This window comes from Doryrhamphus excisus, linkage group LG4 (assembly GCF_037039965.1).
Source record: "Doryrhamphus excisus strain RoL-2023G ecotype Guam linkage group LG4, RoL_Dexc_Guam_v1.1, whole genome shotgun sequence".
NCBI classification, from domain to species: Eukaryota; Metazoa; Chordata; class Actinopteri; order Syngnathiformes; family Syngnathidae; genus Doryrhamphus; species Doryrhamphus excisus.
The window spans coordinates 20719365-20744216 of NC_136360.1; the positions used below are offsets into that span (position 1 = coordinate 20719365).

General features: G+C 41.7%; 1 protein-coding gene across 1 annotated transcript in view; it reads right to left on the minus strand.

Annotated features, from left to right (window-relative positions):
• The window catches only part of arhgef18b (rho/rac guanine nucleotide exchange factor (GEF) 18b), a 79605-nt gene that overhangs the window by 6817 nt on the left and 47936 nt on the right, over positions 1-24852 (minus strand). The window contains exons 15-29 of the mRNA XM_058072732.2: positions 24578-24718; positions 22360-22610; positions 22168-22293; positions 21961-22078; positions 21631-21885; positions 21423-21499; positions 20287-20465; positions 20130-20206; positions 18509-18694; positions 18244-18378; positions 17844-17959; positions 16562-16630; positions 16395-16442; positions 15211-15492; positions 14977-15126 (exon numbers count right to left, since the gene is read on the minus strand). Coding sequence (XP_057928715.2) covers positions 14977-15126; positions 15211-15492; positions 16395-16442; positions 16562-16630; positions 17844-17959; positions 18244-18378; positions 18509-18694; positions 20130-20206; positions 20287-20465; positions 21423-21499; positions 21631-21885; positions 21961-22078; positions 22168-22293; positions 22360-22610; positions 24578-24718 — 2210 coding nt within the window. The remainder of the gene's footprint in view (positions 1-14976; positions 15127-15210; positions 15493-16394; positions 16443-16561; positions 16631-17843; positions 17960-18243; positions 18379-18508; positions 18695-20129; positions 20207-20286; positions 20466-21422; positions 21500-21630; positions 21886-21960; positions 22079-22167; positions 22294-22359; positions 22611-24577; positions 24719-24852) is intronic.

Here is a 24852-nt window from a genome sequence, read left to right on the forward strand (position 1 = left end):
AGGTGATATGAGCATCCGATGCCATAATGGGTACCATAGTAAGTGTCAATATAGTGATATATATAGCACATCATGACTGGTTCAAGACTCTTCATCCTTGTATTTAGCAAACATCAACCATTTGTGTTGTTTCTTGAATTCGCTCATCGTTGTATATTGTTTGAGGGTCTTAACTTTCTTAAGTTTAGAATAATAATGAATTGGACGCTAACTGGTGTTGAATGGTTGCATGTCTACATGTGCGTTGCAACTGGCTGGCAAACAGTCCAGGGAGCACCCCAGGCTCCAGCACACCCTGGCATTTGCACATCACGTACTGTAAGTGTAAAGACCAGGTGACCTACCACTGGAGTGCTTATAGTGCATCTGCGGTTAGGGTTGTGTGTGGACTCAGCGCCTCTTGAAAGCAGACATGACACACACACGTATTGTAAAAGCCTCGGCGTGGCTCCGTGCCATTAGAGAAACACAATCTGTAGAGCAGAAGGCGTATTTATGGGCCACAGAGAGAATCAGAAACACATGCTGCTCTTTCTGCTGAGCACACGCTTCGCTAAGTTTGCCGTGGGCTTTTGATGTGTTCTTAAAAGGCGCGCAAGGACGACACACACACACACACACACCCAAAAAGCCTAAAGAGGCTGTTTAGACATGTAAACGCCTAACGGGAACAAACAGTGCATTGTACAATCAACTACAAAAGAGACTGAAAGATGACCTGAACATAAAGATTTCATCATCTAATCCACAGCGACCTCTAACAGACACCGCACAGTGTCCGTCTACACAGCCACCACTGTTGCACTGCTAATGCTATTATTTCTGTTACCGTAGAACCTCAACGGTTTATATGTTTTCCCATAGGAAATAATGGACAGAAATATATACGTTATATGTTCCTGAGTCCATTTCCATAAACGACACAATAATAAGATCTTGGGGTCCAAAGTGGGGCCTGGATGGCACATTCTAAAAATATAATTTAACAAAAACAGCAGTCATTTAATAAGAATAAAGTCCACATATTAAGAGAAAAAAGTTATAATCTAACGAGAAAAAGTCTAAAATTTCAGAGATGAGGAAAAATTATTTTAGCAGCATAAAGCAGAAATATTAAGGAAGACGTTTTTTTTTAATTGTAATATCATGAAAAAGAAACAAAACAACAAATAAAGCTGTAATTTTTTAGAATAAAAAGAAAATTTAAATAGCTTGAAATTAAAAAACACCTGTAATTTTACAGGAATTAAGTCAAAAATATTTGTTTGAATATAATATTGTGAAGGAAAATAATGGAATTTTATTGAGAAACAATTGCAGAAAAGGTTGTAGTGTTTTTGATGATATTGTGTAAACAAGACATGACTTGGTCTTTTTTCCTGTGTACTGCATCAAGAATAGCATCCTTTTTAAAAATGTGTTTATAGCATACTTTCAATACAAATGCTTCTTGTAAAAAGTGTAAAGGTATCGTCTGTCTCCGCCATCCATTCTCTGCACTTGCTTCTCCCATTGTTGTCTTTAACCTTCCTCTTTTGGAAAATAATACCAATTTACAGCATCACTACTATCCTGTAAACATCCAGCAGCAACACAACATTTTGCCATGCCTACTAGTTGAATGAAAAATATACTAAACGTCCTCCATCGACCTCGAGAAGCATTTGTTTACTCAAAGGTTTGCCAATATAGCGTTTGTTTTCAAAAATGGAACCATGTAGAATGTAATTGCCAACAATATGTGACATATTTAAGCCAAGCTGGTCAATCGTGTCAGGGACCCGTTAAAGTATAAAGGAGTAAAATGTGGTGCTTATAAAAAGTGCTTTGACATAACTTTTGCTGAGATCTGAGGCCATATAAAATAAATGCTGTGGTTATCTCTTCCTTAGAGTGAAATTTTATACCAGGGGTGGGCAAACTTTTTGACTCGCGGGCCGCATTGATATGACAAAACTTACGGGGAGGGGGGGGCGACTATATATTTTACACGTAACAGTCCACCTGGTATTATTGTATCTGTAAAATTGTCATGCAATCTGCTATTATTATTTATTATTTTATATTTATATTTAAATATCTTAAAAATAATAAAATATTATAATAATTACAATAAAATTAAAATAATAATTATTATATTATTATTATGTAAAATATGCAAATATAACAACAATATTATATATAATTAATATAATAATTAGCATTAATATAATAATTATAATAATCATAATAGTTCTAATAATAATTATAATAATCTAATAACAATAATAATAATTATTATTATTATTATTATGTGCTTGTGTCCCTTTTTTCAGGAGACGAACCCTAACCCTGTTTTATACAGTGGTGGAAGCCATTTGATGGCACGTTGCGTGATATTAAAAAGGTTTTGGGCTTGTTTAGCATATCCATTGCGTCCACTCTGCATTTAATAGCTTTTCATGTTTCTTCCATTGGACTGGAAATCATCATCTTCATCAAACTGTCTCCATATGGAAGGTTCAGTCTTTGTTGTGGTTTCTTCTTTACTTGAAGACATCCCGTCACGGTTATTTAAACCATATTCAGAAAAAGGAACCAAGGGGAAGGGTAAGTGATGAGATGGGATGGAAAGATGGAAAAGTTAAGTAAAAATGCGCATTGACCAAAGATTGCTTGGAAAGATGGAGTAGAGTTTAGATTTCTACTGTATTTATTTGGCCAGAGTTTCCCTGAAGAAGAAGGACTAAAGCAAACAGCACAGGTCAGAAAGGTAGACTGGAAGGCAAACACTAGCTTCTTGTCTGCATGCACACGCTACATTATGACGAAGAACATTCCCGTGGTGATGAGAAAGACTCCATGACTCTTTCACAAGCCGTGGAGGGCAAACCCATCCCAGTGTGACCGTGTTAGGAGCCCAGCTCTAGCAGCTGAGCATGATGGGACGCCCCGAGGCGCAGAGAGGCCCCTTCAGTGGGGAAAAAAAGTCAGCAAAAGTCCCTCGTTCAATCCGGCTCCCTCCCACTCCTCCATCAGTCTTCCTCCCTGGTCTTAGCATAGACCTTCATTGTTCCCTGCACAAGGTGATTGGCAAGCTGCAGCCTGAGCGGCAGGTTTCCAGGGAAGAAACGTGCGCGGAAGCGGGGGAACATAAACAGCCCTGAGTGACAGCACACAAACAATTAGCACTGGCCGTCTTCCAGCGGGTTCTGCTAATGACAGGCTTGTGCTAGCTAATTATACAGCCGGGTTCTTCTCATCCTGAAAACCGCACGGATACTCCCAAATCGTACCGAGCCGGTCGAGCGCCTGGGCTAACACTGCACAATGGAGCCCGTTGAGGAGGGTGACGGCCGGCTGAGGTATCGAACCTGCACCGGGTGATCAGCCGTAACATGATCGCCTGAGAACGACTTTCACTGTGAGCCCGAAACGATCACAACGTCCTAAACATTCAATTCTCATTCATGGGATGTTGTGGGATTCTTAAAGGAAAGGACACTTTTTTAAAACTAAATCATTCAATCCTTACGTGAGACATGAACACGAGTCTTTCTGTTTTCTGTGTGTCAGCATAAACAGGTTCCACTGTACAGTAACTCCTCATTTATCGTGGTTCATTTGTTCTGGACCAGAGTGAGAATACAGTCGTCCCTCGCTATATCACGTTTTTTCATAAAAAGAACGAATGAATAAATGATGGCTGTTTGTTGGTTGACTATGGTCAATTACTCGAATATCCTGAAGTACACATGATACAGTATGTACATATACGTATGTAGGTGGCAGTAACAACACAAAACAAATCATTGAGGCATTAACTTGCATGACACGGCATGGTCTCCTCCCATTCCGGGTGGAAGTGGTAATATTTTGGCTTCTTAAGTTTAGAGAAATAAATTCAAGGCTAACTAGTTAGCTTGCTATCTAGTGGCTAAAATACGGTGCAAAAAATATTTATTAAACAAAATTCCTCTTCAGTGTCTGAATATTAGCTATTGATTAATTTTCTGTTTAAATGGTCAAGATTTTAGGTGAAAAATGAAGAAAAGATGCTAAGTGGTCCCATAGAATCCACCCTCCACCCAAGTGCTCTTTGCTGTGCACACAAACGCTACAGGCTGATGGGTGAAGAAAGGAGTCACAGGTATGTAGGCGGAGTAGTGCGGTCAGGGCAGGTTAACGTTACTCATAGGGGGATTTTTTTTCCATCCACAAGGAGACAGGCTCAGGTAACATGATACAGCAGCCTGGAGACAGGAGGTGACCGAGGTTGAATGGATAACTCGAAAAGTGTGGGAAGCACCCATGCAGGTCACTGTTGAACAAGTGGCCTTTTAAAATGTTGCCTTTTCACAACTGTTTTTTCGCTTCGTTGTTTCGCACCAAGCTTCTTCCAGCCCACTGCAGGACAATTTTATCATTCGGGTCCCTTGGTAGCTCTTTGGTCTTTCCCATTGCGGTGGACTGGTTTGAATGAAAGACAGGTGTCTTTTGTTCACATACCGAGTTGCATGACTGGACTCGTGCCCAAAGAAAGCACCCTACGTTTTGCCAACTCACTGATTGACCTTCTTTGTATTTCAGTGCAGCAGCTACAGTAAATAACCCGTCATGGGGCCAAAGAAAGTTGCAAGTGGCAGCAATTTGCTAAAGGTTTGAAAAACCTTTACAAACTATGAAGACGCATCCCCCTTCGTTCTCCTTCTTCAGTAAAAACGGTAAAATTATTTTAAAAAGGATCATTTCATGTCATGTATATTTATTTTGTATTGTCTTCTGCAAGTAAAACTACAATTATTATCAATCAAATGTATTTTTGATGATATTTAAAAGGTGTCTGGAACAGATTCACTGCATGAGCGTTATTTCCTAAAAAAATTATTAAAATTTTCAATTGATTTCAATCTGACCTTTGGGAACAAATAAATAGCAAAAATCAAGTTACCATTGTACTTTCCTAAAAGGGACAGGACTCATTTTTGTGCTTACTGGTTGGTATTTCCTTATGTGTTTTCAATGTAATGTTTTGGTTAACATCCTCTGTCTGGTGGTTACAATAAACCTGCCATAAAAGTTCTGAGGCCGCATCTATAAAAATGTGCGTGGAATTCAGACTAAAAGTCTCTGTACGTCAGAAACACAAAATGTGCGTACAGAGAAAAATATTCACTTCTAAAAAGTGGCGAACGCACACATTCACGGTTCATGGACTCTTGAGACCCTTGAGAAGTGTGCGTATGCAGAGGGTGTACCCCGCCTCTCGCCCAAAGACAGTTGGGATAGGCTCCAGCATACCCGCAACCCTCGTGAGGATAATAGGCATAGAAAATGGATGGATGGATGGAACCAATGATGCTCAATTTCTGCCCTCTGCTCTCTAGATCTTCCAGAAGCTGCACCTATTCCAGCTGGATTTCCTTGGATTTGTGCTTCCCGCCAATAATTGTTTGTCGCTGTGGGAGTTGATAAAAAATGACTAAACTCTTGAACTAAACAATGACTAAAAAAAAAACTATGACTAAAAAACTATGACTAAACAATTGAATTTACAAAATGACATTACAGTCGTTCCTTGTTTATAGCAGTGAATAAGTTCCAGAGTAGAGCTGGGCGTTATGGACCAAAACTCATATATTCCCCATATATTCAGGTTAAATGTCCGTATACAATATATATATATATGCACATATGTTTTCCACTAACTGAGTTTAGACAAAAGTCAAAGCAAATTGTTTTATTAAAATGTAACCAATATTATAGAAAAATAGCCACTGAAGTAAAATATAATATTCTCTTTTTTAAATAAGTTAAATATGATTCAATCTTCAGTGCAATCAAGCTGCAGTCATCCGGGTTTGCGCCGCTGGCACTTCATGTCATGGTCACCATGATGACAGACTGTAAAACTGCTACATGCAGTCTTTATACCGTATTTTTCGCCGTTCACCCCCGCTATGCAGCCTCTCATACTTTGTATCTCCGCGGGGATCTCGGCATAGCGAAAGGGTGCTGAAAGCTAACACATGCTCCCGAGTGTAAACGACGGAGCAAGCGACAAGCTACGAACCTAACAAGATCAACATCCAGAGCTGCACAAAAAAAACACTAAGAAAGTCATAAATAAAGCACACCAAGTCTATATCAGTATGAATGATATGCTTGTTTTTGATATTGTGCTTAAGAGGAATCATTCATTCATTCGCGGGGGTGCTGGAGCCTATCCCAGCTGTTTTTGGGCGAGAGGCGGGGTACACCCTGGACTGGTGGCCAGCCAATCACAGGGCACATATAGACAAACAACCATTCACACTCACATTCATACTTATGGACAATTTGGAGTGGCCAATTAACCTAGCATGTTTTTGGAATGTGGGAGGAAACCGGAGTACCCGGAGAAAACCCACGCATGCACGGGGAGAACATGCAAACTCCACACAGAGATGGCCGAGGGTGGGATTGAACTCGGGTCTCCATTTCCACAATAGAGGATTCAATGTTAATAAATGGAATACTTAGTTGGAGCATAGAAAACATGTTCATGACTTTCTAGATATGCTTTTTAACATCATTTATGCCCTGCAGACATGAAATAACACCCCTATAGTCACCATTATGCTCCTATTATTCACGGTTTACACCAAATCGCTATTATAACTTATTATAATTATAACTATTATGCGAGAAGCACTCTAGACCAGGGGTGCTCATTAAGTCGATCGCGGAGGTGGTGCTGGTCGATCGCTGGTCGATCGCGGCGTGACATTAAAAAAAAATATCATCCTCGCATCAATGCCGTCACTTGATTGATATACAGGGCAGCCATTCAGATGACAACTGAATGTTGCCCTTCGGGTGACCAATCAAATCAAACAACGTCTCTAAGTGCAGCAGAACTTACGATGTCAGCCTATCATCCATCCCCGTTACTTGATTGACATACAGGACAACCAGTCAGATGACAACTGAATTTTGACCTTTAGGTCACCGCTCATGTGTAAACAACGATGCAAAGTGCTAAGCTAGTCGGCGAATTGCGTCAGATTTTAAGCCCTCGCTAAAGTTTATGGTCACTAAAATGAGTGAAGTAGCTGGACCAAGTAAAAAGGCAAAAACATATCACTTCCATACGGAATGGGAGGTGGACTTTTTTTTTCACAATGTCTTTTTCGAAGTGCGTTTGCCTGGCTAACCTGGCTATCAGCAGCTACTGTCCGAACTATGCATCCCTGGCTGATTCAATTCAGTGCAAGTCATCAAAGTAAACTCAGGTAATTACAAAAAATGTTAATAGTTAATTATGTGTGTTTTGCAATATTGGCTCATTTGGTTATGTAAGGTACATCAACATACATTGTACGTACAAATAATCCTCAATACATTTGGAAATAAATAGATGTTTTGCATTTTTGTAGTGGGTAGATCATTTTGACTCGGTCATTTTAAAAGTAGCTCGCATGCTGAAAAAGTGTGAGCACCCCTGGTCTAGACAGTCACTAGCTAGCAAGACAGTGATCTAAGAAACAAGTGATCTAACCAGTTAGCCTCAAATTTATTTCTTCTGAACTTAAAAAAAGGAGTGGGAAAGAAGGACAAAAAATAAGCTACAAACGTAGCACATCCATGGAATGGGAGAACCTTTTTTCACTCTGCAAGAATGCAAAGTAGGGTAAGATAATGAGGATGGATGTCTCGTCCATGTAACGTTTATGCTGCCCAGTGGCCAGAATACTACATATCATGTATTTCAATATGTTTCGCCTAATAATAGACCTTCATCTACCACGAGACGGCCATCATGAATGAATTCATTCCTGAAAACACCTGATACAGTAAAGTCTTGTTATATCGATATTGTCGGGAGTCGGAAAAAATATCGATATAACCGGACTGTCGATATATCCAATCCTGCGCCGAACTGCATTAAAAGTGGGCAATAATGCACTCGACATTGTTCTATAGTATAGAACAATGTCGAGCAGCTTAAATCAATCTTTGCTTAAGGATTTCAATACCAAAAAAGAACACGGCGAACGGCTGCTTCCAGTCAACTTTATTTTTCACACTTCCACCACCAGAGCACAGCACACACACCGATTCCCGCACCTCCTGGTTCACAGGTCATGCTCAACCCGCCCCACATAGCTGGCCAAACACATGCCTGTATAGAATCTATACACACGAGAGAAACCACGAACGCCAGCATGTACATATGAAAAACAGTGATTATTGCAAGCGATAAAAATATATCTGAATACAACACAATTAAATACATGTATTTGTACGCTTGTGTCTTCGTTGGAATAGGTGTGTATGCTATGTCAGTTGGTTCTTCTGTTGCAGGCATGTGTTTGGCCAGCTATGTGGGGCGGGCTGAGCATGACCTGTGAACCAGGAAGTGCGGGAATCGGTGTGTGTGCTGCGCTCTGGTGGTGGAAGTGTGAAAAATAAAGTTGACTGGAAGCAGCCGTTGGCCGTGTTCTTTTTTGGTATTGAAATCCTTAAGCAAAGATTGATTTAAGCTGCTTTTGTATCGATATAAGCAGACCAAATTGGCTGGCGGGAGATGAAAAGGGCATCGTAGTAACCGGATTATCATAATAACCGGGTATCGTACTTACGGAGCTAATTATATCATAAAAGACTAGAAATTTGCCGGGAAATGAAAATAGTATCGTAATAAGCAGTACTTCGATATAACTGATATCGATAGAACGAGACTTTACTGTATGGCAAAGGAGGACTGTATATTTTCCCAACAGTAATGGCAGACCCTACCGCTGCAGTAACAGATGTACAGTAGTGCATCAATCTCTACTTAGTGCCATCGCCACCTACTGGCCTGGCATGCCTATGGAACTGCCTTTGGCAGGGCCGCTTTTGAGCATGTGTCTATCCAAAGAATTTCTTCAGTCATATGACCTGGCATGAAAACGGTTCATCAATAACCGTGACGATTGTACAATGAAGGCACGTGCTGGGTTTGAGCCCACGGAGAATAAAAACTCCAAATCCTTCCTTATCAAATGAGATAACACATGAAAGGCGCTCCTCCGAAGTCTTTACATGCCGCCACTTGCTCCATCCTCCCACACGTGTTCAACTCCACAGATAAAACAAACATGAGAGGAAGCGTCTTTCTTTTATGAGGTCTAATTATAGCACGATGGTTTGCTGATGACTCCTAATGCTTGATGGTAGGCATTAAATGGATGCTGATATCAGGCTAGGATACATCTCGGGGTCATAGCTGATGAAAAGGCTGAACTTTAATGTGTTTTTGATTGCGTGTGGGTGTGGAGCCAAGAAAAGTCCCACGGTGGAGCCAACAATGTAGCATACGCAGTACGTACCCTCACATCTGCGTGTGTACAAAACACACAAACGGGCTGAATGAAAAGAAAATAGTGTGGGGATGATGTCAGTGGACGCCAAGTGCTGACACGGCCCTGCATCTCCCTGGCCTCAGGTCCCATCTTGCAGTGCAATCTCACAAACAAACAAATAGCACTCTTGTGTGCATGGCTGTTTCAGTCTAGGCTTGTAATTACAAGGGTGCTGAATCATCATGGGGCCATCCAGCACAGCTATCCTCTCCTCCTCGCCATCGCACGCCACGCTATTCAGGGGGGGGGGGGCTAAGGCCCTATGATTTCCATGTTAACAGACTCGCGGAATTGGCCAATGTAAATGGAACTTGCTGTTAAAACACAGAAATTGACATAATGTAACACCATCGTCATGAGGAGTGAGTAACGCTCTAACCGCCCCCTCCCGAACTAAACATGACGAAATGGCGAACTGAAACACAGCCAAAAGTTGGGTGTTCGTTTAGCCGAAAATGCTAGTGCGACTGTGTGTATGGGCATTTCAGGTTGAATGACCACAATTGTAATGGCCACAGAAGTCCATCAGCAGAGGTAGTGGGGTCCATAAGTGCGTCACTACAGTATACTCAGCTGTAAGAAAAACTACTGTCATGATGTGTGTACAGGGGAACAGGTACAGGAGCCACAGACATGGTAACCATGCATCCTCCTCATCTGCAAAGAGCGCCAGCAGTGAGAAGATGCGTCTGTAGAGGGCGCGTATTTAAGGAGGCTCTTCCAGCGCGCCGGGGTGGTTGGGAAAGAGAAAGTTTTGTGACGTCACACGCCGAAGGGGATGCTGAGAGCCGGCGTTTTAGCCACGAGGACCAACTTTGTCAAGAGACACCTGACGGGATTCCCTTTTCCCTCTCGGTTTGAGCTATTGGACTTTGGGCAAGGTTCCGGACCCAGGGATTGGACGGAGAAGTGGATGCGCATCCGTGAGTGGAACTGCGGCTTTCACCTGTTTTGAGGACAAGAACTGACTCTTCGGGGAACTTTGGGACACTTGCGGGGTGGGGGGTAAACTTTCGGGATTAATTTGGGGGTTCATGGTTGTCTTTGTTGGCGGCTGGGACGTTTAGTTAGTTAGTTGGTTAGTTAGTTAGGTTGGTTGGGAGGGGATGACATGCGGGGTTTGGTTTTGGAGTAATTAAACTGCCGTGATGTGGCAACCAAGCATTTTCGGCAGTGTTTCCTTCTTTTTCTTACAGCTGATATCCGCTCCCCCCGCGACCTTCTTGTTTGCGTTGTAGCCTCGTTACCTCTATAGGAGGGCGCAATCGTTACACAATATTTCCAGACTATAAGTCACTCTGGAGTACATGTCGCCCCATGGCAGGTTTAAAATGACATTGTGTTCATTGCCTTGACATAGCAGCGACTCATCTAGCCATACACTCTGGTTCTTCCAACCCCTGAGGTTGCACACATAGCGTATCAGACATTAATGCACCTTATCCAGCCATGGCGGGCGGCTCTTCCCCCTACACTCTGATTGTCCCAGTTACGATAGCTGTAGGTGCCCGTAGGAAACCAGTACACCCATCTTGCGATCAAAGTGAGTGGGCTGGCTGAGCCTCGTACAATGTCCACACCCGTATGTCCCCAGTGAAACATTTGGTAGCCCTACATAAAGTGCACCTAGAACGCTTGTGTTGCACGCCGCACTCATGACGTAAGAGAACGTGGTTGTCACAAATCAACTGCCCCAAAAATACAACAAGATTGCAACCCCTCTGACACCCTAGCAACCTGCAAAGTCATCTATGTCCATCATGGAGATGCACTGCACCAATGACAAGCCTCTCCTGGCAGCACGTTGTTCAAGCACCCATTTAAGAACTTGTCCCTTCAGTTGTGGCCACCAAGCTTTTAGCCCGCAATTAGCTTTTTTTCCAATCTTGAAAAATACAGTGTATTTTCACTGTGTTGCATCTTACCCCTTTAATGTAAGCCAGTGTTTTACTCAGTAGTAAATCATATCTGTGCTACATTCAAACGCTATTTGGACTTTGGCACAAAATAGAGTTGAATGGAGAAAATTTGTGATCGCCTGCCGCGCAGCCGACTGATTATGATGATGATTTACTCAAAAAAAGACAAGCGGCATGTTTATTCTTGCGCCCAGCTCGTCTTAACCGTCAACAGACACTCGACACACTTCACAACATCATCTGAATGCCTTATACAATATTTGTGTTTTGCGTCATTTTGCCATTTTTATGCTTGAAAATGATATAGTCACTTAATGATTAGTCGTCTCCGCCTGTTGGTTGATCATTACAATTGAAAGGAAGGTTTCAACTTATTTGAGTGTTGAAACGGGAGAGAAATGTAGTAAGAAAATGTTCATGCCTGTCTGAGAAAAGTGTATAAAATGTATGGTGAGGGGCTGTACAGCCTTGAAACATATGAAGAGCTTGCAACCAAAAGGCGCTAAATCCAAGTTGCATGTTTTTCATGAGTTTAATAGACCTCTGTCATGTGTATCCAAATCACATATTTTGGTCTTGAAATCATTTTAAAAAATATGAAAAAAAGTGATATGAAATGTATGCTTTCAACCAAAAGGCGCTATTTCCATTTCAGATTTCAACCAAAAGGAGCTAAATCCCTTTCTTTATTCTTTATTCTGATTGGCCCAAGTTTCCCATCTATTGATAATCTGACCAATCAGAGAGAAGAATACAATTGGCACTGCACATACAGAAAGCCAGTATCAGTGCGCATCCTGTTTTGTTTGTGTACATTAAGTACACGTATGATAGTTACAGTATGTTATGCAATTCAGGAGAACACAAATTGTGTTTTTACAGTATTCTGTAACATGGAAGTTTTTTTTACGCCATAAAAGGCATGTCTCTACCTTGACACCTCCAACTTTCATGAGAAACATTATTTTACTTGTACTAAAAAACATACAATGTAAAGAGTTTGTAATGAGATGATTTTTGTCACTGTCACCTTCATGGTGCAGTCAAATATGAGCACTGCTTTTAATAACATTTTTAATAATTTAATTAATAATAATTATTTTGTATTGTATGTTGAGAATGGCTTCTGTGTTGTAATTATTTTATTAGCATAGCACATTAAAGCACCTTACATTCTTTTACAACAATGCCATTGAAGAAGTTAAAGGTGACTTCAAATTTATTTCAGCCAAAAAGCGCTAAATCCATCATTTCAGCCAAAAGGCGCTAAATCCGGAAAAAAAAATAATTAAAAAATATATATAAAATACATGGTGTGTGCAGGATTTTTATAGCATGCATTTTTATGACCTATATTGATAGCTCTTTCATTTGCAATATAGACTTGATGACCAAATAGATTGATATGTGCGTAGTTAAAAATCATTGATTTTCTCGAAATCAGTCAAAATGGATTTAGCGCCTTTTGGTTGCAAGCTCTTCATATATAATGACTGTTAACAAATTAAGTTGGCCACTTTGCGGATTTCAATTATATTGCTGGACATTTTGCGAATGATAAATGAGGGAACACGGTCGGCCTAAATGCATACTTTTGACTAATAACAGGCCATACTTTATGAATGAATACTTTTGAAAAACGGTGGGAGAGTGAAGATGCAATATTCACAGAGCGAAGTGGCGAGGGATTACCGTAGTGAGTCAAAGCTTTCCCATGAAACTTACAAAGTCACATTGTTCTGCAAGGAAAGGAAAATGGGCTGCAAGTATGGAACCAGCCACGATGGACACAGATGTAAAGAAGAAGAATGGGGTGGGGGCTACGTAGATGGGGCGTTGGCTCGTCTTGAAGTGGTTTAGATGTGTGTGTTTATAATTACACCCACTGTGATGCCGTGAGAGCTGGAAACAACAACTCTTTCAGACAAAGCCCCAAACGGAACTGACTTTTTTGCACGAAAGCATTTTGTGATTAAGTCTGCACATGGGACCGTTGAAGAAAGGCCAAACAAAGGAGATAGATGGTCAACTTGGTTCAGTATATTTTGCATCAAAATAGTAGCCATGCCAAACTGTTGTGTTGCTGCCGGATGTGTTGGAGTGATACTGTAAGATTGTTTTCTTTTCCAGAAGAGTAAGGTAGTGATCATTTCACTGATGACTGCTACGAAGGAACTATACAGAAGCATTTGACTTGAAAGTACAGTAAAGTCTCGTTATATCGATGTCGGTTATAACAAATTACTACTTATTACGATACTATTTTCATTTCCCGGCCAATTTCTAGTCTTTTATGATATAATTAGTTCCGTTAGTACGATACACAGTTATTATGATAATCCGGTTACTACGATGCCCTTTTCATCTCCCGCCAGCCAATTTGGTCTGCTTATATCGATACAAAAGCAGCTTAAATCAATCTTTGCTTAAGGATTTCAATACCAAAAAAGAACACGGCGAACGGCTGCTTCCAGTCAACTTTATTTTTCACACTTCCACCACCAGAGCACAGCACACACACCGATTCCCGCACTTCCTGGTTCACAGGTCATGCTCAACCCGCCCCACATAGCTGGCCAAACACATGCCTGCAACAGAAGAACCAACTGACATAGCATACACACCTATTCCAACGAAGACACAAGCGTACAAATACATGTATTTAATTGTGTTGTATTCAGATATCTTTTTATCACTTGCAATAATCACTGTTTTTCATATGTACATGCTGGCGTTCGTGGTTTCTCTCGTGTGTATAGAGTCTATACACACGAGAGAAACCACGAGCGCAGTTGGTTCTTCTGTTGCAGGCATGTGTTTGGCCAGCTATGTGGGGCGGGTTGAGCATGACCTGTGAACCAGGAAGTGCGGGAATCGGTGTGTGTGCTGCGCTCTGGTGGTGGAAGTGTGAAAAATAAAGTTGACTGGAAGCAGCCGTTCACCGTGTTCTTTTTTGGTATTGAAATCCTTCAGCAAAGATTGATTTAAGCTGCTTTTGTATCGATGTATCCACTTTTAATGCAGTTCGGCGCAGGATCGGATATATCGACAGTCCGGTTATATCGATATTTTTTCCGACTCCCGACAATATCGATATAACGAGACTTTACTGTAGTAGTCATGCCAAACTCTTGTGTTGCTGCCGGATGTGTTGGAGTGATACTGTAAGTTTGTTTTCTTTTCCAGAAGAGTAAGGTAGCGGCCATTTCACTGATGACTGCTACGAAGGAACATCTATACAGAAGCATTTGGCTTGAAAGTACGCTATAAACACATTTTGAAAAAGGATGCTATTCTGCTGGTACACCGGAAACAAAAAACAACGTCAAAGTTGGCACGATACAGTGTAAGCCATGTGTTCTAAACACTATTCCATGATAGCGACAAGGCTGTAAAGGGATACCCCGCCTCGAAAGACAGCTGGGATAGGCTCCAGCATGGCTGCGACCTTAGTGAGGATAAGCGGTATAGCACAATGACCTCATATCAGCCCAATAGTTCACCCTGGCTTTAGTATGTAATGGTAAAAAAAAAGTGGTTATGAATGTTCAAGCCTTACTTAGAGAATTAATAAAAGTTTGAATGAGAGTTTAGCCCTGAACATACTGTGTGCTCCGATGTGATGAAAATTGTTTGAATAACTCTGCTCGCTACTAAACGCTAGCCTTCTGTGGTACGCCTTCTCCCACCTCGATGGTTTTCCTCTTGATCTTCTTCTGGTGTTCCAGGCGTTCCTTCTCCTTCTCCACAGCTCGAGTGGACTCTCTCAGCCTCTCCAGGTCCTGCTGGTACGTTTCCCTTTGCCTCTCCAGCTCCACCCTCTCCTCTGCCAGACGCTCCTGCATCCATTGTTTTGTTGTTGATGTAATTGAAGTGCAAGTCACGCAAATACGCCGACTGTCAGGTAGGTCTGACCACGTTACCTCCAGCCGCCTGCACTCCTCCTCCCTTTGCCGCAGCCTGGCCTCTGTGGCTTCCACTTGTTGGCGGTGCCTCTCGCACTCCTTCTCCCAGCGCTGCTGCTCTTGCCGATGCTGAGACTGCAGTTTGTGGAAGCTGGCGAGCTCCTCTCTCTGCAGTGCCAGCGTGCGCTGCTTCTCCTGCTCCAGGAGCACGTTGCCGCGGTGGCGCCCGGGTAGCGAGGCTCGCTCCGTCAGCGAGACGCGCTGCAGCTCAATGTGGCTGTCTTGCTGGGATATGATGGCCTGACACCAGCCAAGGGAAATAAAGACACAAAAAGCATAGAAGCGTCGTCAAATTTATGTGGCGCAACCTTCAAAACAAAGCACAGACGTGCCTCCAAACATCCAACATTTTTTAAAACTTAATGATTACCGTTTCATGGCTGAATGTTAGCTTTCAAAACAATGCATATTTAAGTAAATTGTCCTTAATCTTGGCGTGAATTATGCATTTTATAAATATAAAAATCTGAACTAAAATACAAAAGCAAGGCAGAAGAAGCATTAGATTTGTAACTGTAGTACTGTGTACTACATTGGCCACTGGGTGTTGGTGTTCTCTGAGGCAGGCACTAGACTCCACACTAAGGTTCCTGGGGAACACATTTACCGCAACACTGCTCCAGCAGGAGTTCTATTTACGTTTTACACAGCTTATTTACCCTTATTCTGTCTACTATACTGGCTAATAGGAGTGTAAAGCCTTTTGTCCACAAAACCCCAACTGTTAACGTTATGTTAATTGTCCAATATGTCTTATTTTCCAATTATGTCAACTATATTGGGTAATACAAATGGAAAGGTGACTATAGGGGTGTTATTTCATGTCTTGAGGGCTCTGTAATTGTTAAAAAGCAAATATAGAAAATTGTAAACAGGCTCTCTATGCTTTAACTATGAAAATATTCAATTCATTAAGATTAAATCCTACTTTGTGGAAATTCACTTATCACGGCTGGGTCTGGAACAATGGATTATTGTAATCAATGAGATGCTTTTATGCCTTCACCAAGATGATACCAATCTGTTTGGTTGAAAACGTTTTTGATTGCTCTTGTACAAGGTCTTTTATGGGGCGTGTACCTAAAGTGTATGTATAGCGAATGAATAAACAGCGTGGCAGCGTGCAAATGGCATCGTGTTACCTGCAGACTGTAGAGCCGTTGTGAAAGCATTAGCACTTTGTCGAAGAACTGCAATGGGAAGAGAGAAGGTTATCCCACATTAAAATATCCCAACCCATCACACTTTAACACCTCAATCCGCCAACGTTGCATGTAAACAAGCGATGGATAAAAGAAGTGGGGCCAACCTCTGCCTCGGGGAACGAGCTGGACCAGAACCGGTTCCATCTGGTTGGAGTGCAGCGGCTTTCATGAACCTAAGCAACACCAGCCGTACGCAACGTTATCTTTTGCTATCAAAATCATCAAATGGAAAACAAATATTTATAAACATACTGTAGCTGAGAACAGCATACTACAGTAAACCTCGGATATATCGGATTCAATTGTTCCCACTGGTTTTGTCCGATATAAGCGAAATCCGTTATATGTGTATACCGGAAAATGTCCGTAAATCGGATTTTATCCGTTATAAAAAGGCACTTCCTTGACTATGTTTCCAATGTACCTGGACTGGGCAATGAAAAGAGACGTAAGGTAATGAGAATTGAACTTTATTGGACTCTGAGCATAACAAATTGTTAATTAAGCTAGGCCCTGTTACGCCCTACGTTAGGCAGGCCTACGTTATTTCCAATAGTGAGGTTAAGATCTCATTCACTGCTGTGCTAGTATTATTGACGTCACTCACTTTTATATTTGTCCTAAATCTGGAGCCAGGAGAAAGACACCAATGCGGCCATCCGATATATGCCAGGGAAATTGGAACGGGACTGGAGATTTTGTCCGAAATAGGCGAAATCCGTTATAAAAAATCTGATATATGCAATGAATTTTTATTGGAAATGCATTACAGAAAAATCGGTTCTTTTTTATCTGTCCGTTGTGAGCGAATTTCCGATATATCCGAGTCCGATATATCCGAGGTTTACTGTAATATCCCTCGCCATTTACACTTCCAATTTCATGGCTTCACTCCATTACGGTTTTTCAAAATGATATGAATGAATAAATCATGCCATTTCATGGTTGAATGCAGCCTATTACTCATACTTTCAAGCATAAAAGGGATAACTGAAGTAAAATAAAAATACAGATGAAAACCAAAACACGTATAAAGCTGCCTGCGGGTGCTTTCAGAGATGGGGGACCCGCTCGTTGAGAAGAGCCATGCAGGATTTCATTTCAGAATCCCCAAAAACTCTTTACTCTCTACTTATCTTCTGGCAGACCCGACATTAATGTGTCTGTGAGTGCAGGTGACCAGTCGGCCACAAACGCTCCAAATGTATCTGTGGCGGGCCGCACATTGAGCCATTTCACTTGTCGGGTCTGGATAATGCAGCATTTAGTTGATAGACTCGAGTTGTCCATGAATGTTTCCTTATGACAACATTGGGAGAGAAATCTCAGCACTGGACTTTGCTGAACACAGGAAATAAAGATTGTGTTTGTGTATGTCAATCCTACCGTCTGCTCCAGAGTTTGGCTGCCACAGAGATCTTTGAGCTGAGGGTCAGAGCTGGCCCGCTGGCTTCGGTCTCTGCTTCTGGACTCACCAGAAAAGTTCTTCTTCACACTGCCATCTGGCAGAGGAACACCAAAGGCCACAGACACAAACAATGACACATACACAAAAAAACAACAGTGAGACCAAAGAGACCACACATAAAGATAACACAAGTCACACACGAACGATGAATATCTCCATTTGCCCATAAATCCTTTCAAACAACAAAAGCACGTTTTTTTTGGTGGGGGTAAATATCATTTTATTAATAATTCATAGTTTATTTATGGCACAAAGTGCATAAAAGTACGACCCATTAGATGGGGGGTTTCTTCAGGACATCAAGTGTACTGGACTCACTCTTAGTGAGGATGGCGGGGCTGCTGTCGTAGCCCCCAAAGGTGTCTGCTCTTCTGGGAAGGGGTCCAGAGCCACTCCCTTCATTCAGCACTTCATCTCTCACTCCAGATTGCAGCAAATTCTGGAGGTTTTCCACTGAATGAACAAAAAGGTGAAAATTTTGGTTGAAGTCGTGAAAAATATTGGCGAGGAAATGCAGAAATCACAGCAAAAAAAGGTGACTCAAGTATATAGAGTATCAAGAATATCATCCAGTCCGTCCTACCTTCAGTGATGGCGCCTTTGAGTAAGGTCTCCCCCTGCTGGAGATCTGAGGCATCACCCCTTAACAGTAATTTGGAGCGGGAAGGTGTGTCCTCCAGACCGGCGACAGAGTCTGCCATGTCTGCAAAAAGCTGCAGCTTCTCAGAAAGTGCCTGGACGATGACGGCGTCCTTCTGGCTCAACCGTTCTAGACAAACAACAACAACAGTAAGGACTTAAATCAGGACATGAAAACAATAATCTGTAAAAAAAAAAAAAAAAAAAGCCTCCTGATTATTGCATTTACAGTAAAGTCTCGTTATATCGATATTCTCGGGAGTCGGAAAAAATACCGATATAACCAGACTATCCATATATCCGATCCTGCGCCGAACTGCATTAAGTGGGCAATAATGCACTCGACATTGTTCTATAGTATAGAACAATGTCGAGCAGCTTAAATCAATCTTTGCTTAAGGATTTCAATACCAAAAAAGAACACGGCGAACGGCTGCTTCCAGTCAACTTTATTTTTCACACTTCCACCACCAGAGCACAGCACACACACCGATTCCCGCACTTCCTGGTTCACAGGTCATGCTCAACCCGCCCCACATAGCTGGCCAAACACATGCCTGCAACAGAAGAACCAACTGCGTTCTTGTGTATAGATTCTATACACACGAGAGAAACCACGAACGATAAAAAGATATCTGAATACAACACAATTAAATACATGTATTTGTACGCTTGTGTCTTCGTTGGAATAGGTGTGTATGCTATGTCAGTTGGTTCTTCTGTTGCAGGCATGTGTTTGGCCAGCTATGTGGGGCGGGTTGAGCATGACCTGTGAACCAGGAAGTGCGGGAATCGGTGTGTGTGTGCTGCGCTCTGGTGGTGGAAGTGTGAAAAATAGAGTTGACTGGAAGCAGCCGTTCGCCGTGTTCTTTTTTGGTATTGAAATCCTTAAGCAAAGATTGATTTAAGCTGCTTTTGTATCGATATAAGCAGACCAAATTGGCTGGCGGGAGATGAAAAGGGCATCGTAGTAACCGGATTATCATAATAACCGGGTATTGTACTAACGGAACTAATTATATCATAAAAGACTAGAAATTTTCCGGGAAATTAAAATAGTATCGTAATAAGCAGTAATTCGTTATAACCGATATCGATATAACGAGACTTTACTGTATTATGCAATATGCTCTCCAATTGTGGCCCAAGGCCATGGTTGTCAGCTATTTTCAGTCAAATACCAAAGAAAAGCGTGTTTTGTTGAAAAGCTAAAATATATACTCTACACTCCTAATGTAAATGTCAATACCAGTTGTCAAGAATGCACATTTGGCACTTCTATTACTACTACTACTAGTAGTAGTAGTAGTAGTAGGCTAGTATTAGCCTTCTTATTGGCTTGCTTATTAGCCTGCTTTTGCCCTATTATATGACATTTGTCGGATATTTTTTGTAAAAAAAATAAAAAAATCAATAAAAATATAAAATTATTAAGGGGGCTTAAGGAAATAGGCGCCACTGGTAGCAGTACTAATAGATTCACGTACATAAATGCATTCACAGCACCCCCTCGTGGCTGGGCAGGTCAACAGCACAGTTTCATTTCCAACCAATTGGGACGGTACCTTGAAATTCTTTCAACCTGGAAGCTCTGGCCTCCTCCTCCTCCTCACTGAACAGTCTCTCCTCTGTATGAGGACAGCTATCAGGGACAGGACATACATGAGTCGAGTTGTGGCCAAATCAACCGTCGTAGTGGAAAGTGCGCCGTGTCGCGCCTACCTCTCAACGGCTTGCCGGATGTGTGCCATCCACGTGTTTCTTTCCTCCTTGGAGGTGGTGTGGATCTCGTACATCTCCGGCTCGTTGGAGGAGGCACAGATCAGAAACATGGCTTTTTCCTCATGGGCCACCTCTCTCACGATCAGCTTCTGAAGAGAGATGACCGACGGCTTGTTGTCCTAGCGCAGGGAAAGCAGAACATTGATGGCCAGTAGCGCCAACACTGGTTCGTGTCACCTGCATGCCACACTAGGGTATTTACTTAATGGAATTTAAAGTGTCACACTCTAAAGGGCCCATGAAAAATATTTTAAATATGACTTCAGGACATATGCCAGGAGGTCCAGACTTTTTCCAGTGAGGGCCATATAAATAATGCTAAGAAGTTATAAAGTATACATTCCCCTTAAAAAAACTTTTTTAATATAGATGAAAAAAACTATTTTAGGATCAACTTCAATCTTATTAACCCATTTTTACGCTTGCTTTTTTTCCTTCAAAACATTTCTACTTTCTTCTTCAATAATCTTTGCAAATTTTATTCTCATAATATGGCTTTATTCCTATAAAATTATAACTTCCCTCCAATCTCATTTTCCAACATTATTTTGTTTTAAACATATTTTTTCCTAGAAAACGTAAATTATGCTCTTAAAATGACAATATTACAAGGTTATTCTCGTAAAATTTACAACAATTTTTTCTTGTTAGAATATGACTTTTAGATATTTGATCTGTTTTTTGATTTTTATTTTCCAACCATTTCAGCTTTCTTCATGTACATTTTCTGACTTTATTGCCATAATATTTTCATTTTAATCACATGAACATTATAATCTTTTCCACATCCAAATTGTCCCCAAAATTACAACTTTTGTTTTGTTTCTCATAATATTACAACTTATATAAATACTATCTTTAATATTTCCACTTTTTACAGTATTACACTGTTATTCTGGTAAAATTGTAACTTGCTAGATTAATTAATTTGTTTCCATTTTTGCAGTTTTCTTCTCTTGGTTTCCTTTAAATTCAATGATAATTTTAGAATGTGCTGTGGGCCAATAAAAGTGCACCCGTGGGCGGTAAATGGCCCCGTGGCCACATGTGGAGTACATTCCCATAGGCTTACTCACCACTGCAGCAAATACATATCGCTGATCCTTCTCTTGTAGCAGCAGTAACACGTCTGAGAGGAGAACTGCAAGAATATCTGAAAGGAAAATAAAATAAGATGAGGTCAACAATTAGGGCTGAAAAATCTATTTTTGCCATCCCTAATTATGACATGCATAATTTCATTTCTTGGTCGAAGCGTTTCCTCTATTGTGTCATATTCCCAACCTTTGAGCCTGCCAGAAGCAGCTTTCCAGTTGACAGTCCCCTCGTGGAGCAGCCGCCTCCGACCTTGTGCTAAGTCCTCCCGCCGGAACACTCGGCCATCTTTGATTTTCCCCAGCGCCTTGGGCTCCATCTTGTTGTGGATGTCACGAAGGCGACACGTCTTCTCGTGCACGTTAACCAATGCGTCCACTTGAACAATAGTGTCTTTAATGAAGGCGAGTGCTCGGTTCAGCTCAGAGTGCTCCTCAGTACCCACTAAGGGAAATAAGCCAAATCTCAACAAAACACACTTTATTCTAAGTGAAAAACAACAAAATGCATGCAAAGGACCTTCAGTGTTGTGCAGAATGCGCTCCACAAGGACGGGGTACTTGGTAATACGCTGGGTCACCAACAGAATGCACTCGGACACTCCTAGCCTTCGCACAATGGACAGGTTGTTGATTTTCTGTAAGGAGAAAATATAACATTGACTCCATTGAGACTCCAAGGAGATTTCTACCCTTGTGGAAAAACAATCAGATATAAGCGTCTCACCCGGATGATGCTGTGGAACCTTTTGTTTGTTTGCATCTGTTCTTTGTAGTAGCCCATGGCCTCAGAGTGGTGACTACAGAAATCACCGTAGCTAGCCTTCATCTTCTCACCTATTTCACCTGAAAACTGCACACCAAAAACATTGTCCAAACAAAAACCAAAAGGGCTGCTCAGCATTTGCATCTGGTCTACCTGTGCAATCAGTACGTCCGCTATTCTGTCCACCGTGTAGTTCCCCTCGGTGGCAGAAACAATGTTGTCTCGCCGCCGTTCCTTGAGACGGGACAAGAAGTTCATGTGGAGATCCAGGAGGTTTTCCAAGCGTGGGAAGAGACACTCCAGCCTGCCCGAATCCAGCTGGAGGGTCTCCTTCAACTCTTTGACATAAACGTGCAGCATGATCTTCAGCGTCCGCACGTGATGCATTTCGGTCTGCATCAGCTCTGCAGATGTAGAAAGCGACATGTGACATCACTACAATAGATATCATTTTGGTCATGGCACCAGTGCAGCCCGTGTACGCTGGCACATTTTTTATTGTTTTTTTATTATTTACCCTGACTGTCAATTGATTAAAACATTTAATTGCAATTAAGACGATTTTATGTTTTTATTTTTTTTATGTATGATATTAGGGATGCAGCATCTTTGTGTGGAGTTTGCATGTTCTCCCCGTGCATGCGTGGGTTTTCTCCGGGTACTCCGGTTTCCTCCCACATTCCAAAAACATGTTAGCTTCATTGGCCACTCCAAATTGTCCATAGGTATGAATGTGAGTGTGAATGGTTGTTTGTCTATATGTGCCCTGTGATTGGCTGGCCACCAGTCCAGGGTGTACCCCGCCTCTCACCAAAAGACAGCTTGGATAGGCTCCAGCATACCCGCAACCCTCGTGAGGATAAGCGGTAGAAAATGGATGGTAAACGATTCCATACGCATCTAGATACACAGGTTAAAAAGGGGGAACTGCACTTTTTTTGGAATTTTGCCAATCATTCCCAATCCTCATGTGAAACACCAACACATTTCTTTATAGATGTATCCCAATGACAGCATTGTAAGCTAGCTGAAATTAACTTGTTTTGTGAATGTTTGGCAAATCTTTTTTTAAAAAGTGCTGTTCCCCCCTGCAAGATACGATTAAAAAATGACATATTTTTAAAGCAGAATAATTTGATGCAGTGTACAAAGGATTTGATATGATTCAAATGCTATGTTTGTTGATGTAAACATGAATCATGAACATTATATAATTCTTAAAAGAGCACATCATACCCCCAAGCATGGGGTGAGCAGGAAACATTCTAGCACAATGAAAAAAAAATCAAATAACTACATCCAATTCTTTGTAAAGGGATATCAATTTTCCAAATATAGGCCATTATTTTATTCCAACAACATACAGTTAGAAAACCCAAAGTTTTGCATGTATAATGCAAATGGAGAAATCACCATGTAACTTTCTCCCACGCTCCACAGATGGACTATTGTAGTTTCCCCTTTTTCTTTCACCTCATATTTGATCCCTAATGCTGACGCAATGCGGGAATGCATAAGTTGAGGATGCTGCACGGCGATGAAGTGGTTAGCGCGCAGGCCTCACAGCAAGGAGACCCGAGTTAAATTCCACCCTTGGCCATTTCTGTGTGGAGTTTGCATGTGCTCCCCATGCGTGGGTTTTCTCCGGGTACTCCGGTTTCCTCCAAAAACATGCGAGGTTAGTTGGTGACTCCAAATTGTCCATAGGTATGAATGTGAGTGGGAATGGTTGTTTGTCTATATGTGCCCTGTGATTGGCTGGCCACCAGTCCAGGGTGTACCCCGCCTCTCGCCCGAAGACAGCTGTGATAGGCTCCAGCACCCCCACAACCCTTGTGAGGATAAGCGGTAGAAAATGAATGAAAAAGTTGTGAGGACCTTGTCAGTGCCAAATGCCAATGTGCATTTTGGCTCGGGTGCACCTCCCCGAAAAACAAAGTCCAGACTGGCACTGATGGATGCTGGCTCTGTATTCATTTAGGGCTTTTAATTTGATGTTGTACCCGTTTTAGTTTTACACAATAAGATGAATTAGATGGCTCTAATGTACAGTATGTTTTGCTGATGCGTTGAAAATGCTGATGCCATTTCCATCCATTCCTGTCCTCAGTCATGGTCACATTGACAAGTCCCCAAACAGCTGTCCCTGGCAATGCCTGTCTGTAACTAGAGCAGATCCTAACTGAGATTTTTGCGTTTTTTTTTTAATCGTATCTTGACCCATGGATGTATCAGGATGAATATCAGATCGCATATATTTGTGATTAAATATTTGAATGGATTGACAGCCTTAATTAATATTTATGTTTTATATAGGTTATCACAAATGGCCAGCATACATTGCTGATGTAATAGCAATAGAAGCACCAACCGTATATGACATCCTGTCTCTTTGTGGCCTCTTTCGAGTGTTTCCTAGCATACTGCTGGTCAACTGCCAAACTCCAGGACTCTGCTTCCAGGTCCTGCGCATCGGACTCCAGATCAGCCCGTACTGCAGCATAGTGAGCATCTGAGAACAGGAGAGAACAAAAGCACAACGGCGTAAATGACTCAGGCGTTTATACTGTCATTTGGAACACGAGTAAATACAAAAAAGCACAAGTACAAGTCTGTGTGACGGGCTACACAGTTCTACATACGTAT